Source organism: Macrosteles quadrilineatus, unplaced genomic scaffold, assembly GCF_028750875.1.
Source record: "Macrosteles quadrilineatus isolate MER2022 unplaced genomic scaffold, UCM_ALF_1.0 Scaffold_1__1_contigs__length_201487025, whole genome shotgun sequence".
NCBI lineage: Eukaryota > Metazoa > Arthropoda > Insecta > Hemiptera > Cicadellidae > Macrosteles > Macrosteles quadrilineatus.
In genome coordinates this window covers 176,391,907-176,404,950 of record NW_026542594.1, presented here as the reverse complement: position 1 = coordinate 176,404,950, position 13,044 = coordinate 176,391,907, and the positions used below count along the sequence as shown (strand labels likewise).

Genomic DNA, 13,044 nt, shown 5'->3' with positions numbered 1-13,044 from the left:
CATTATGGTACTCCCGCAAAATGAATATTTAATCCAACGAGTTTAACTAATAATGCATGGACATTGTAACAGCTTTTTCGTGTTTTAATACCACCTTAATTTATCCAGTAATATATCGAGTACAAAAGTTTGTTTGAATAATATTTTAATGTAATTTTCTTGGAAAACTTAAAAATTCTTTATCAACTTGTCAATGAATTTAAAAAAATGCATTTAAAAATGCCTTGTAAATGCTCCACGTGGCCGTTAACTCAATAAGACAAACGTTGAACTTTTTTAAGCATTAACATTCCTTGCATAGTTAGATAATTAGTTTTTATTGATGACTACCTTATCCTTTTAAGAGTCCTTGGGGACTAGCAACCATCTTGGATTATTTCAAGCATATTATACAAAAATATTTTTTTTAATACCAAAGTGATTCTAATTTAAATATCTACTGCAGTGTGGGATCGGAAGTTTTCTTTGTAGTTTTGTAAACGATTTTCCAACGGAGTCCATGGAAGCTATCAGCAATCATGGATTTTCCAGCCTTAAGAGCAATGTTAATTTGGTTGATTTCAAACAGCCGCTGTCGCTCAAAAGTTATTTACGATCTCAAAATATTTTTTTTCAAATACCAAAGAGATTGCAATATTTAAATCTTTAGTGCAGTGTGAGATTGGAAATTGTCTTCCTACTTTTGTAATTGTTTTATGAGTTATGACGTCTAGGCTACAAGGACTCTTGAACATAAAATAGTCCAACCAATATATTTCAGTAAGCGTTTCTAATTAACCAAATAAACTGTCTCTTCAGAAACCAAGAAGTGTCTATCGAAGGAGCACAGATTATTTAAGAAACATTAATAAAATGTCAAGAACCAAGTTCAAGCAATCGCCATAACCAAATGACAGGTTGTCTATTTTAAAGTCCTGATTGGAATCGCTCTTGAGCTCCCCATGAGAGGCAACTTATAGTGGATGAAAGCCTCAATGATTATCTAATCTATAAAATAGGTCAAGAGTTTTAATCTTTATGATCGCTCTACATCTTGTCTTGACCTTTAAGTAAAAAAAAATAAACCACAAGATTGGCTGCCGTTTTGTCTAGATGATATCTGCGACGATAGATGATGTTTGTGTCGAATATATCTAATTGGTTGAAATGTTTAGTACTTAAATTATGATATTCTATCGTATGTGAATTTATTAGATTGTATCTTAATCCTATCCTATCCTATATATCCTATACTCTTATATGAGTAATGTTTGCTTGTATGTATGCTTGCACAAAGATCTCGAAAACGGCTTCGATGATTTCCTTCAAATGTTGGAAATATATTTTTTTACGTGTTTACTGCAGTTAAAACTGCCAACAACAATCTAATTACGTAAAAAAGACTAAGTCGAAAGTCAATAATTTAACATTGGCCTTTTAAGCTGCCAAGTAACCATGTTGGATGAACAAAATAACAAGGAAAACGTAAACAAAAGACTTGTAACATGTGTTTATAACAAGTCACCCACAGTATACTAGGAAATTATTAAATACAGTACAAAGGGGAAAACCAGTGGTTGAGCAATGACTACACTGAAGATTACTTGATGTATGGATAAATGGAAATAAATTACGTGTTTACTGCAGTTAAAACTGCCAACAAAAATCGAATTACGTAAAAAAGACTAAGTCGAAAGTCAATACTTTAACATTGGCCTTTTAAGTTGCCAAGTAACCATGTTGGATGAACAAAATAACAAGGAAAACGTAAACTAAAAGACTTGTAACATGTGTTTATAACAAGTCACCCACAGTATACTAGGAATTTATTAAATACAGTACAAAGGGCAAAAACAGTGATTTGAGCAATGACTACACTGAAGATTACTCGATGTATGAATAAATGGAAATAAATTACCGAGCTATGGCTCGGTCCCCATTACAAAAACCATTAAAACTAGATCAGCTGATTTTGATTACTAGCACGTAAACATCGTCTCTCGCCTTAAAGGACTTAACAAAGTTTCTTCTACGGGATGTCTTAGCTAATAGGGAAGTGATTAAATTAGTCAACTCCGCCAGCAAATCAGGGCGCGCTGATGTAATTTATTCTTTCGCTCCAGTTTAGTTCCAACACCTTCTTCCCTAGCCAGAGGTTATTAAAATGGTCTTATTTTAAAATAAATCTAGTATAATAATTTTGACATAGTCTACTTACAGCTAAATATTTACTGATATTTTGAATTATTTGATTAATATCCCTATGTGGAAGGTAGTTTTTTTACGTAAGAGAAATGCATAACGAACGAACCCAGAAGGGGACAGAGTGGGACTCCCGCTAAAACCTTTAAATTTGGCAAAAACCACGTCAGAACCATTGACTATATAAATATTTAATGAAGTACATACAATCGATACCGGAACCATTGTCAGATTAATTAACTTTTATCCGTTGTTTTCTTACGCCCTAATGGACAAGAACCTTTTTCTGTAAAATTAAGATTACCGGTACTAGGCGTATAGGGGATGTTGCTGTCTCCGTTGTCTTAAGCGAAACCGCCATATTAAAAGAGGCTACGAAGTTTTCCGCCAGCGGTAGTTCACGAAGATTTATATAGAAAGCGCTTGAATCGCCAGCGAAGTCTTCGGCGGTTTCGCTTCTTATGAGGTTCTGTATACTCAGTTTATCTTTGGTGATACCTAGGCACGAGACTGTTAAAATGGTTAATTCAAAACCCCTGGAAGCTAACACACTCTTAGTAAAAATTAGTTACAATAAAAATACAAAGATACAAAGATTTAACTTCAAAATACAATTTGTTTCCGAAGGGGGAAACAAAACTAATATATTCCTTTAAAGCTCAAACTCTGAAAGAGTTACGAAAACAACCCCATCTCCAAAAAAGCCTATTAACCAACACAGGAAGGTAATAAAGTATGATGTAAGTTAAAAAACAAGTTTAATGTTATGGGAAAAAGCTTTAAGACCATCTTCTCAGGATCGGACCGACAACCTTTTTATCAGCACACGACTGGCGTAAATGCAACATTAAATAGAATTATTTATTATAAGATTGCTGAGTGAATAGCTTTACATTTTGTAAGTAGTTATAGATTTAATATAAAATCTAATAAATTGTGAGCCTACAATTACCTAAAAACTCGAGTGTAAAAGCAATTGTGTTCTGTCATATTCAGTTCTTGCCCATATAAATATACTTTATAAGATGTCAAAGAGAGGTACTGCCATGATTTTGTTTAAACATAGAAACCATGAGACAGGATTGGATTTGCGGTTCAAAGTAAACACTAAGAGTTGTGGTCTTTTTGACGGACCCTTCTCAAGGCACAACTGTTTGATCCAAATTCTCGCAGGAAGAGATGTTTACACTTGGGTTTCACCCCAAAATACGGATATATTAGCAGCTTGTGAAACGATGGGATCATTACAGAGATATATTTTCTTCGAAATTTTTGTATTACACGCCTTGAAAAATTCTTAAAATTCGTCATTGATAGTAGTATCACGGCCGCCTTTAACTAAAAGGCGGCCGTGGAAGTATACAAGCGTAGTTAGCATTAGTTCAGCGCTCATCCCTCAACACCCAACACTGAAGACTGACTATTAAGTATTAACAATGTTGGATGAATAATATTTCGTCCCTAAAACTGTGGGATTTTCAATAAAAAGTGTGTTAGCTTTGATATCGTACGTGGGTAGATATAAACTAAACAACTGTTTGACTTCATACGTTTCAAAGGGTATGTTTGCCAGTAACAAAATAAATTTCCTTAAATACGTTATCTTTATGACATTTATGTATACACACATTGAACATTCACATATATTTTTCGTTTACTAACGAATCACGCAAAGATGTTGAGTTCACCGTTTTGTGTGGCAAAAGTGAACGTTCAGTATGTTTAAACATGTTTATACTAAAATGTTTATGATTTATTATGAAAGGGCTCTCAATCTCCATACGCTCGTAAAAAAGGGTGTTTCTACTGCGGGTCAATAAATTTTTGATAAGCTGTGGTGTAATGTACGTCTAGCCATTGCGAGGTACGATGTGGCTTCATGCATTATACATGTTCATGTGCGGCCTGCGACTCACAGCAAACATTGCCAGTGCTGCCAAAGTCACGACACGATAAAACTACACCATTATATGATATTTTAACAATGGTTGGTGTTGTACGTTTGGCCATTGCGAGGTACGATATAGCTACATGAATAACAAACATAGCATGCGACTCGCAATGAGCATTGACAGTACTGACAAACTACAATCTCTACGAAACAAAAACTATATAATATTATATGATACTTTCACAACAATTGTTGTAAGTGAGTCTGGCCATCGCGATTGACAATGTGGCTTCATGAATTTTAAATGTGACCGCAACTTAAACAAACAATGCTCGTGTTGTCAACGTGACAAAAAACTACACCATTGATTTTATATAAACTAGTCACACTATTTTTCCGGTGTGAAATTTACAGGGAACATGTCCAATGCTACCAACGTTTCAAGACGAATAAATATATAATTTGATACTTACTTGAATACACGATATGATCAACTATGGCGTGCTATGTCAAAAGTTCATTGTTAAAAAATAATGAGCCAAGGGTTTTGACTGTTTCCAGGACTGTAATAGACCTCTTCAGTGGACAAAATATATAAACTACAACAATATATATATATACTTATAGGTTACCGTCGTCGGGCATACATCCCTGTTTCATCAGTTCTACTTAACAGACCTTTACGATTGAGGTGTCATTTTTAAGTGACAAATGATAACAAAAAAGGTAGTTTCCTTTAGAGATTCACCTACAAGCGTTTGATTTATTTCTAGAGTTCATTGTCAAAGGTTGAATGATTTTAACAAACTACTGTACTTTTTAATGGTTCAAAAGTGAATTTTAAATTAATAGCTCATCCTCAGTAAAACGTAATCAGAAAACGTAAGAGATATATCTCTTAGTCGAGGAGAAATTACTCTGTATTGAGGAACTCACTTGTTGTAACTCAAAATATATGTTACCGGTACTTGTCTAAACAAAATTATTATTTAGTCTAAAACATTTATTTTTACATCCATCAAAAGGATAAAATGATAAAATCGATATTCGTTTACATTATCACTATATTTTTTGTATAAAAACTTAAACAACACATTATCAAAATCGATATATACATATATATTTTTGTTATATAGATCTATGAACCATGGAACCTTGCAAATGCCATCAAGAAGAAAGCGAATGCGATTGCGAAGGCTGTGTAACATCGATCTTCCACCATCTTGAACTGTCAGCTAATCATTTATTTGTCGCGCATCGGTTGCTGAGGTCATGATAAACTTCTAAAAAATCGTAAAAAATAAATAACTTAAATAAAATCCGGCGTCGTTTAGTTTTATATTGCCTTACAAAACTTGAAATCTACTACTTACAGAAGTGGTACTATGGATGATACCCCCTTTTAGGGAGTAATATTCAAATGTTAAAATTATTCTACAGTTTAATTTTCTTTTATTTGCAATTTTAGTTACAAACTATTTTTGTAGTTACAAGAATATCCATAATATATTGTGCTGGGGATTATCTTGGTTTACTGCGAAAAGGTAAATATCGAACGTATTTTTAATATATGTCAGTCTATTGTCACTTTTCAAATTGCTTTGACACGTTTTCCAATAAACGAACTGGATAACTAAATGGTTGCCATCAAATCCAAAAATCGCTGACAGAAAAAATATATTCTGGTCCAAGGTTCTGGTTTTTACATATTAACAGATTTTTTTACAGAACGTTAGAGTAACAGGATCCGAGTTTGGTCCTTTCGCTCACAAAAAATGTCACTGGTGTCAAATACAAGAAAAGGGCAAAGTTAGTATTGCACTAACATTAAGCAAGAAGTATAGATTCCTAACAAAATACTTGACCATAGATCGCACAGACACTCAAGTCAAGTAGACAACAAAACACACAATAAAACACACGTTGTGTTTTTTGTTGTGTGTTGTGGAGTTGAGTGGGAGAGGAGTTTATAAATAGAGCGACGTCCACTCAAGTCTCGAGAGTCAAAGAGTGGCCAGCGTTTGCGATCTGTCCATAGAGCTAGAGAATCAAGGTCCGAGCATAGACTAACCAACGTGGCAAAATCAGGCAGCGTCGAAAATGGTACATTTAATTGGGTCAATGGGGCCTGAAATTTCTTACTTCCTCAAAAAATCAATTGATCGTTGACACTGTCAAAACTTATGGAGTTAATGAAAATACATGGCAGTGATGTTTATGGCATTATGTTAAAGATGTCAATTATTCAGATTGGTCAGCCTCTACCCGACCCCAATACCATTAAGGTATCGATTTAATCAATTTTGGAGTATTTTGATAGGGTTACCGTTGAAATGAGCAATAATTGTGACCTAATAAGTGATTAAATTGTCAGCACAGATTTCAAAGAAATTAATTTTGCATACTGCGAAAATATATAAAACGGCAATGACATTGATGTCACCAATTTTAAATCAAAATAATTATTTCGTAAAAAATAGTGTAATTGTAAAAAAAACTGTAACGATAATGTCACTCTGAATAATGATTTAAATATTATTCTGATATCGTTTGGATCAAAATTTAAAGTGGACGGGTCCGACAGTCAAATGATGTAAAAGATGTCACTACGATAAATAAAATAACTGATCAAAAAGGGTTGACAGTGCTGAGTATGTCTATTTGACACATTCTGATAGAATATATCGGTTCTATTGGTCTATTGGTTTTTATGACAGTGTATGGCATTTCATTAATTTATTGCTTTGATGAAAGTTTTTCGCCCTAATTATCCATAAAACTTTTCATGACACCAGAATCATTTCTTTACCATTTGACAAATTGCTACATTATTATTATTGATTAGGCCTACTATTATATCTAGCCCGATTTACACTACGTATAATTAATTTGTTTTGCATATATATATATATATGATGGACTGGGACGGGTGGCGTCGTCCTGTAATCCAGCTACTAGGAGGTCACGAATTGTGGATATTTATAGGGATGCACTGTGGATGCGATGCTCCCTGGTGTGGATTAACGTCCGCACTAGTGAGTACTACAACTATCCGCAGTACTATCCTGATAATTAGACCAATTCGTAAATTACAAGGAAAAAGTGTGGTTCGGATTCCACTATAAACTAAAGGTCCCTTAGTTGCCATTAGGTGTATGGGCTATTAATTAACAGCTGTGTCTAAGGAACATGTCGGTCTTAGTCACTAACAAGACTACAAGATCGCGCCACTCATCCTTTACTCATATTTGGGTTAAAATACGTACATAGTGGCGTCCCCATCTTAAATAATTGATAAAAAAAATTATTTATAAACATTGTTTAAATAAAAGATAAGTGTAAATAACTATCTATAAGACTATTATGTTCTAAAATAGTCAAGATTTCTACTTTATTTGAAACAAAACCTTTTGGTAACCGAGTATTACATTCTTATCACTGCCACCTCATTTTTCATTCCCGTTGGAGAAAGGAGAAAGGTTGGGTTAACCATAAACTGATTGGTTATCAGCACCCAACCACCATAGATAAGAATTGGACCGGATATCTAATCCCAACCCTATTTATTTAATGTTCGAACCAAATAACTTTGCCACAATGTAAAATAATGTAACATCCCAGCTTGTGACAAAATATGGGAGTACAAGCTGGTATTGGTATATCATCGTTCCCTGGGGTTCCAGTTTCAAATTCCACCATTTACCAATGAATTTAATCTAATTGATAGTGATTCAGGTATTAATTAATTGTCTAAACCAGTCAAGAAGAAAGATGGGACTAAAAGCCACATACAAATTAATAAGAGGCATAAGCATGGTAACCCATCGACCGTAGTGCGTTTTACTATTGACTTCAAAGGTTGTACGTAATTCACATGATGGATGTGTAAATGCAACGTACGACAGACTACCTCAGTGACGTCATCTACTGTGTCACATCACATTATAGATGTGTTTATGTGTGGCCACTACACACGGATCAGTTCCATTCACAGTGTCTCTGTGTCACAGCCACACAACATAAGACAGACTACCTCAGTGACGTCATCTACTGTGTCACGTCACGTGATAGTTGTGTTTATGTGTGGCAGTGTGGCCACTACCATAGACAAAAAGAATGAAATAATTCTTTTTGTCTATGCCACTACACACATATCAGTTCCATTCACAGCGTCTCTGTGTCACAGTCACACAACATACGACAGACTACCTCAGTGACGTCATCTACTGTGTCTCATCACATGATAGTTGTGTTTATGTGTGGCCACTACACACAGATCAGTTCCATTCACAGTGTCTCTGTGTCATACAGCCACACGACATACGACAGACTACCTCTGTAACGTCATCTACTGTGTCACATCACGCGATGGTTGTGTTTATGTGTAGCCAATACACACAGATCAATTCAATTCGCAGTGCATCTGTGTCACAGCCACACAACATATGACAGACTACCTCAGTGACGTCATCTACTGTGTCACATCACGTGATAGATGTGTTTGTTTGTAGCCAATACACACAGATCAGTTCCATTCACAGCGTCTCTGTGTCACAGTCACACAACATACGACAGACTACCTCAGTGACGTCATCTACTGTGTCTCATCACATGATAGTTGTGTTTATGTGTGGCCACTACACACAGATCAGTTCCATTCACAGTGTCTCTGTGTCATACAGCCACACGACATACGACAGACTACCTCTGTAACGTCATCTACTGTGCCACATCACGTGATAGACGTGTTTATGTGTAGCCAATACACACAGATCAATTCAATTCGCAGTGCATCTGTGTCACAGCCACACAACATACGACAGACTACCTCAGTGACGTTATCTACTGTGTCACATCACATGATAGACGTGTTTATGTGTGGCCACTACACACATATCAGTTCCATTCACAGCGTCTCTGTGTCACAGCCACACAACATATGACAGACTACCTCAGTGACGTCATCTACTGTGTCACATCACGTGATAGATGGGTTTATGTGTGGCCACTACACACAGATCAGTTCCATTCACAGTGACTCTGTGTCACAGCCACACAACATACGACAGACTACCTCAGTGACGTCATCTACTGTGCCACATCACGTGATAGATGTGTTTATGTGTGGCCACTACACACAGATCAGTTCCATTCACAGCGTCTCTGTGTCACAGTCACACAACATACGACAGACTACCTCAGTGACGTCATCTACTGTGTCACATCACGTGAAAGATGCGTTAATGTGTGGCCACTACACACAGGTCAGTTCCATTCACAGCGTCTCTGTGTCACAGTCACACAACATACGACAGACTACCTCAGTGACGTCATCTACTGTGTCACATCACGTGAAAGATGCGTTAATGTGTGGCCACTACACACAGGTCAGTTCCATTCACAGCGTCTCTGTGTCACAGCCACACAACATACGACAGACTACCTCAGTAACGTCATCTACTGTGTCACATCACGTGATAGACGTGTTTATGTGTGGCCACTACACACATATCAGTTCCATTCACAGCGTCTCTGTGTCACAGTCACACAACATACGACAGACTACCTCAGTGACGTCATCTACTGTGTCACATCACGTGATAGATGTGTTTATGTGTGGCCACTACACACAGATCAGTTCCATTCACAGTGTCTGCTCTGTGTCAGCGGGATATTCGCGCATGTCGCAGCGGTCTCGGGTTGGAATGTCCACACTTGGACGTCGTCCAATTCGCTTAATCCTCGAGCTGGCCAAGCCCCTGGTTTTATCTGGCACCGCGGATGCAAGTAGATCGGGCTTGTGTCACTACTTGCTGGTTATTAGCCATCGATGATTCCGGTTGCCAATTTCCTGTGATTTCTTTAATTGCCGCACCCAGCAGCCGATAGTCCCTGAAGTTTATTTTCGGCCGCATTGTATTCTGCTCGGTTTTATTTAGGTGTTGCCGTTTAAATATCTAAATAAGGGATTTGATTCTTATCCTTTTCGATTGTTCCTACTTCGGAACTATTTTTGAATCTAGGTACATCTTATTTTCTAGGTCACCCAGCTAAATTGCTGACACATTACATAAATTGTTGATATAATATATGGTTGATGTAGTTTTGAAAGAATTTGATTTCACCTGTCTCAACATTTACAGGAAATTTAAACCCCCTAAACAGTTTACTGATTAGGCATAAAAACAAACAAATACATTAATATTGACCTCTGTATAAAGTTCAATGTTTATCAGGCTATTGATCAGGATGGTGCGTGTCGGCGACAAATAATATTTAGTATTGTAATGGTTCCCAATGTTTCCATGAAGCGATTCTCATCAACTGCCTAACGATCGCATAATGTATATTGTTTGGTACAGCAAATGTATGTTGCTAATTCTATCTCGCCAACCGAATCTTTAGGGTACTTAAATTTATTTTTGAATTGAACTACCGGTAAATTAAAATGTATCTGTTCGATTAGAAACGTCAAATAGAAAAATAAATATGTAATCAAGTGTTTTAAGCCAAAATATCATACTGTACTGATTGGCAATAAACTCTGGATAATTTACGGACTATTAATCATGATTTAAATCAAAAAGATAATCCAAGCAAATATCGGTGATAAACGTGTTACTGTGTGGGTCCTGAAAATTACAATCGATAGTTTTAAACAGTTTTAATGAAAAGTCATTAACACGAAATGTTGTATATGCTAGATACTTAAAACGTGTTAAACGAAAACGAGGCCAGTGATAATGAATGAATTCTATAATATCTTATTAATAAACAAAATCACAACGTTCAGAAAACCAACATTTTTCCTACAATTATTTCCAAAATAATTGTAATCACAACAGTTCACTCCACATCTCCTACAATATACGTATAAAGGATTAACGTGGAATAATTCTTTATGCTAATCAAGAGGTGTGGAATGTTAATTAAATTAGTAACTAGACTTTACTCGAGGGGAGTTTGCTATTACTTAGGTAATTGTCTCCCGCCGATTACGGAGGAACCAACATTTTAATATACTTAAATAATAAATAGTATTTTACAATGACTAATTGTTCAAATTATCCGTCTAATGCGATAAGGTGCAATTTCTTCATTTGGTCTATTCTTCATGTAGTCAACCAAAATCGTTAATTATCACAACAATTGTACATATAGACGATTGTACATTCACTTACCGCCTTGCGATATAGCTACCAAACACGTTAAATCGAGATTTTCATTTAACGAGAACAATGTTACCAAACAAGTCAAAACTTACCAAAATCCTGCCCGTCGTGGTCTGACCAGAGATGAGTTCGCCAGCCCAGTCTTTGGCCTCTGTCATGAAAGTGCCCTCGAACTCCTGCTTGCCCTGGCTCCGGGCCGCCTTCTGTTCCTTCTGTTTCGGGTCATTGGGCGAGAGTTCGGGCTCCTTGCGACAACAGAGGAAGGCGAACACTCGCCACAGCAGGACGATGAGCAGCCCCGCCAGGAAGGTGAAGATAGAGGACAGCAGGAAGCACCACCATTTTCTCTCCTTGAGACATTCGGCGTTCGGTGCCGGGGTGGTGACTTCGACATCGTTGCAGATCTCGCAACATGACATCACTGTCACTATCCTATACTGTCACTGTACATAACACCCCTGGCCACTGAACTGATACCACTGCACGGTCGTCCACTACCAAACTGCCCTCGCTCTGCAGACGACATAGATCAATACAGCCCGGACCGCGGGTGCGCGCGCAGCTACGTCACGGCGGCCTTTGGTCCACCGTAGCGGCCAGTAGAGCAAATTTTTTTCGCAGGCAAGTACATTATTGGATTTTTACATCAAATTAGTTGTTCCGTATAGAGAGTAGCCATTTATCAAATTTACCATCTGGGAAAAGACCGTATGTCTCATGGTAAGACCTAGAACCGTCCGATTTAATTTTCTTTTTGATGTCCCCAGATGCATAAACACCCTGTTTAGATGCATGTATATGCGCGTTTCCACTAGCACGATAGCTCGAGTATAAGTATAAACTGTCTTCTTTTGGTTGCATATGAAACAAATGAACCTGCATTTTTTGAACGAGTTCGCTATCCAGCATGGATTGGACTATGATAACGGGTTAAAAATGTGTTTTCTCATTTTTAAATAGTTTCCGTTTATTAGTTTCAGTATTTATTCTCTTTTTTGCCAACAGTATAGCCACTTTACAGTAAGGAAATTATATTGAAAATGAGAAATAAAAAACCCCTGCCGCAGCAAACTTGCAGACTAAGCCGATTTCCAATTAACTGGCTCGATGTCCACTAAAATAAATAATCCCAATAGAACTGTCTTATTTATTTCCAATTTAAATTCCATTAATGTTAATTAGTGATTAGGTTTGTTGATACGGGGAAGGCGCGTTTTAATTTAACTGTTAGCTTATTACGCAATAAACAAAATTGCCCAAATTGATTAAAATATCCATAAACAAGCAAACTACAACAGTTTATTCTCTATAAAAACAGTATTGTAGTTTTAAATTTACGTTTGTATTTTTGGGCACACAACAACGCTTCAATATATACTGTACTGAAATATTTCTTTTTTTAGCACTTGCCTATGACTGCTGTATTTCATAAAATCAATTTAATTAATTTATACAGAAATGTTATTTTTCATTCTTAGTCTTAGATTATATTTTGTAAGTATATTTTGTATTAAAAAGTTTGTTATGTCTTCTGAATATATTATGTGGAAATAAACACATTTCATTCGTTCATTCATTAAAAGAAATGGCAAAATTTGATCTTTTTAAGTTAAAGAGTTATAAAACCAGTTCCTGACCTCGTTCGAATAAACGTATACAGTAAAAGTAGACACGTTTAGGCCTATACCAAACGCAATCAAAATCTGATCATTTGTGCTCGAGTTACCGTGCTAAACGGGCATAAATATAAAATTTGAAAGGAGGGTGTTTTTAGCCTCTGGGGACCTCAAAACAAAAAAG

General features: G+C 36.3%; 1 protein-coding gene across 9 annotated transcripts in view; it reads right to left on the bottom strand.

Moving 5' to 3' along the window:
- Window positions 1-11,744, bottom strand: part of LOC128990621 (calcium-activated potassium channel slowpoke-like) — a 145,416-nt gene extending 133,672 nt beyond the window's left edge. For all 9 annotated transcript variants that reach the window (XM_054413164.1, XM_054413121.1, XM_054413129.1 and 6 more), the window contains exon 1: window positions 11,337-11,744. In XM_054413164.1, coding sequence (XP_054269139.1) covers window positions 11,337-11,663 — 327 coding nt within the window. In that variant the 5' untranslated portion in view covers window positions 11,664-11,744. The remainder of the gene's footprint in view (window positions 1-11,336) is intronic.
- Window positions 11,745-13,044: the final 1,300 nt, after the last annotated feature.